At 39.7% G+C, this 2786-nt stretch overlaps 1 protein-coding gene across 1 annotated transcript in view; it reads right to left on the minus strand.

Moving 5' to 3' along the window:
* Positions 1270–2786, minus strand: part of LOC104753449 — a 3000-nt gene continuing 1483 nt past the window's right edge. Inside the window, exons 2-3 of the mRNA XM_010475703.1 lie at positions 2018–2776; positions 1270–1934 (exon numbers count right to left, since the gene is read on the minus strand). Of these exons, the coding sequence (XP_010474005.1) occupies positions 1270–1934; positions 2018–2776 (1424 nt within the window). The remainder of the gene's footprint in view (positions 1935–2017; positions 2777–2786) is intronic.

Consider the following 2786-nt stretch of genomic DNA (forward strand, 5'->3'; position numbering starts at 1 on the left):
AGTTTGTACACATGATTCGGAAATTGTGGGTCTTCAAAACCCTTTGGCTGAGTGACATAAACTTCTTCTTGAATGATCCCATTTAGAAATGCACTTTTCACATCCATTTGAAACATCTTGATGTTCAGAAGACATGTCATCCCCAGAAGTAAACGTATGGATTCAAGACGTGCTACAGGAGCGAAGGTTTCATCAAAGTCAACTCCTTCAACTTGAGAGGAACCTTGAGCAACCAACCTTGCTCGATTTCGTGTAACATTTTCATCCTCATCAATCTTGTTCTTGAAAATCCACTTAGTACCAACAACATTAACTTGCAGAGGTCTGGGAACAAGTTCCCACACATCATGCCTAACAAACTGATTGATCTCTTCATGACACGCAGCAAACCAAAACTCATCTTCTAAGGCTGCAAAGATGTCAGATGGTTCCAGTGTTGAGACAAAACAAGAATGTTGTAGCATTTCTCTGAAGTTGATCTGAACTCCTCTTGTTTTTCTTTAACCTTCTAGGTTGCCAATCACATCGATTCTTAGTGATTCTTAGGAACTTGCAAAGGTATTAACCTTGTATCCACAACTGGTCCTTGAGTAACCCTATCAAAATACCAAGAGTTGACTTCAGATGAACTTGTAGATGTGTATGCTACATTGGCTTCTTCGTCATCCTCTTCAAGTTCTATCAAGCTTAGATTACATCGTAAGCTGATATTCTCGGTTGTGTCTTCTCCAGAAACAGCAATGAAAGTCTTGAGATTTCATCTTGTGTAGATCTCATTATCATCTTCATACATCTTCATTAGGTTGAAATTTGATCTTTCTGTAAACAGATCACTGTACAAGTCTTTCTTCGAGATCCACACAGAGCAGAACTTCGTTGGTTCCAAGTAGCACTTATTGAGATTCCACAACAGATTGATCTTCTTCCTGAAACTGTAACAATGTTCTCTTTGATGATTGCCACCACAGTGATCACACCCATAAGTTCTTCTCCTTATGACCCCCTTGTGATGATCCTTCAAAGAATGATTCTGACTTTTCTCTGATCTCGTTATCACCGACATTTCTTTCTTCAAGTTAGTAGATATATCTGCTTCTTTTTCTAGGTGATTGACACTCACGAAGTTCACAGGTTGGACTGTCAGATCACTTGAGGTTCTAGTATTTCTTTGATACCCTAGACCTCTGTGTGTGGCATCTATTCTTCCCNTCGTAAGCTGATATTCTCGGTTGTGTCTTCTCCAGAAACAGCAATGAAAGTCTTGAGATTTCATCTTGTGTAGATCTCATTATCATCTTCATACATCTTCATTAGGTTGAAATTTGATCTTTCTGTAAACAGATCACTGTACAAGTCTTTCTTCGAGATCCACACAGAGCAGAACTTCGTTGGTTCCAAGTAGCACTTATTGAGATTCCACAACAGATTGATCTTCTTCCTGAAACTGTAACAATGTTCTCTTTGATGATTGCCACCACAGTGATCACACCCATAAGTTCTTCTCCTTATGACCCCCTTGTGATGATCCTTCAAAGAATGATTCTGACTTTTCTCTGATCTCGTTATCACCGACATTTCTTTCTTCAAGTTAGTAGATATATCTGCTTCTTTTTCTAGGTGATTGACACTCACGAAGTTCACAGGTTGGACTGTCAGATCACTTGAGGTTCTAGTATTTCTTTGATACCCTAGACCTCTGTGTGTGGCATCTATTCTTCCCATGGACAAAATCTTGTTTAGATCCTTAGTTCCACTGTTCAGCATCCTGATCTGCTTGTGTTTCTCATTCAACTCCTTTTCAAGTACTAAGGCTCTTCCTTTTTCTTTGTAATACTCTTCTTGAAGGTTGCTTAGTTTCTGAAGAAGTGCTTCAGTTGTTTGATCATCAGCCTTGAGTGGAATATGATTAACCTTTTCTGTTGCATCTTCATAGGCTGATTCAAGTTTAGATTCCAGAGTAAGCTTTTCTTGAATAAGCTTAAGCTTATCTTTGCTTAGTTGTACCCAACTGTCATACATAATTTTTCTTCCTCCTTGGGATTGATTTCTTCGTCACTCTCTGAATCAGACCCATCACCTGTTTGAACATTATCTCCACTGACTGTGAAGGCAACAAAGTTGAGCAGTTCTTCCCCTTCCTCATCAGACTCAGAGTCACTGAAGCTCAACAAGGATTTCTCCTTTGACTTGGTTTTGTTAGGACATTCAAACTTTGTGTGTCCCATGCCTTTGCACTCAAAGCACTTCAACTCATTCCGTTTGGTTACAGGACATTCAGGTTTGATATGACCATAGCCTCCACATTCATAGCACTGAATCTCCTTTCTCTTACCAGAATATTCAGCATCTGGTTTTGATGCTCTACCACCTGGTTTGTCTCCTTCTGTATTACTCCAACACCGTGTGTCTCTGTTGTTGTTTCTCTCAACCTTTTTTAAGGCTTTACCAAAATTTCTGACCAACAAGGACATGCTATCTTTGATTTTTTGAAACTGAGCAGGTTTTTGATCGGCCTGAAAAGCAATGCTTTTAGATGGTTTGACTTTGTCTTCATCAGCTTCCATTTCTTCAGATTTTAGTAACCCGACCAGTTCAGCAAAAGTCATTGACTCAGTGTTCCCAGCTACCCTCATTACAGCCTTGTGAGCAGCAAATTTGGCTGGAAGACACCTCAACAGTTTCTTCACCAGTTTTTGATCCTTGTAGGTCTTTCCAAGCACTTCAGCTTCATTCGCTATGGCACTGAGCTTTGAGCTAAACTTCACTATTGTTTCATCTGGAGCCAT

Source organism: Camelina sativa, chromosome 16 (assembly GCF_000633955.1).
Source record: "Camelina sativa cultivar DH55 chromosome 16, Cs, whole genome shotgun sequence".
NCBI classification, from domain to species: domain Eukaryota; kingdom Viridiplantae; phylum Streptophyta; class Magnoliopsida; order Brassicales; family Brassicaceae; genus Camelina; species Camelina sativa.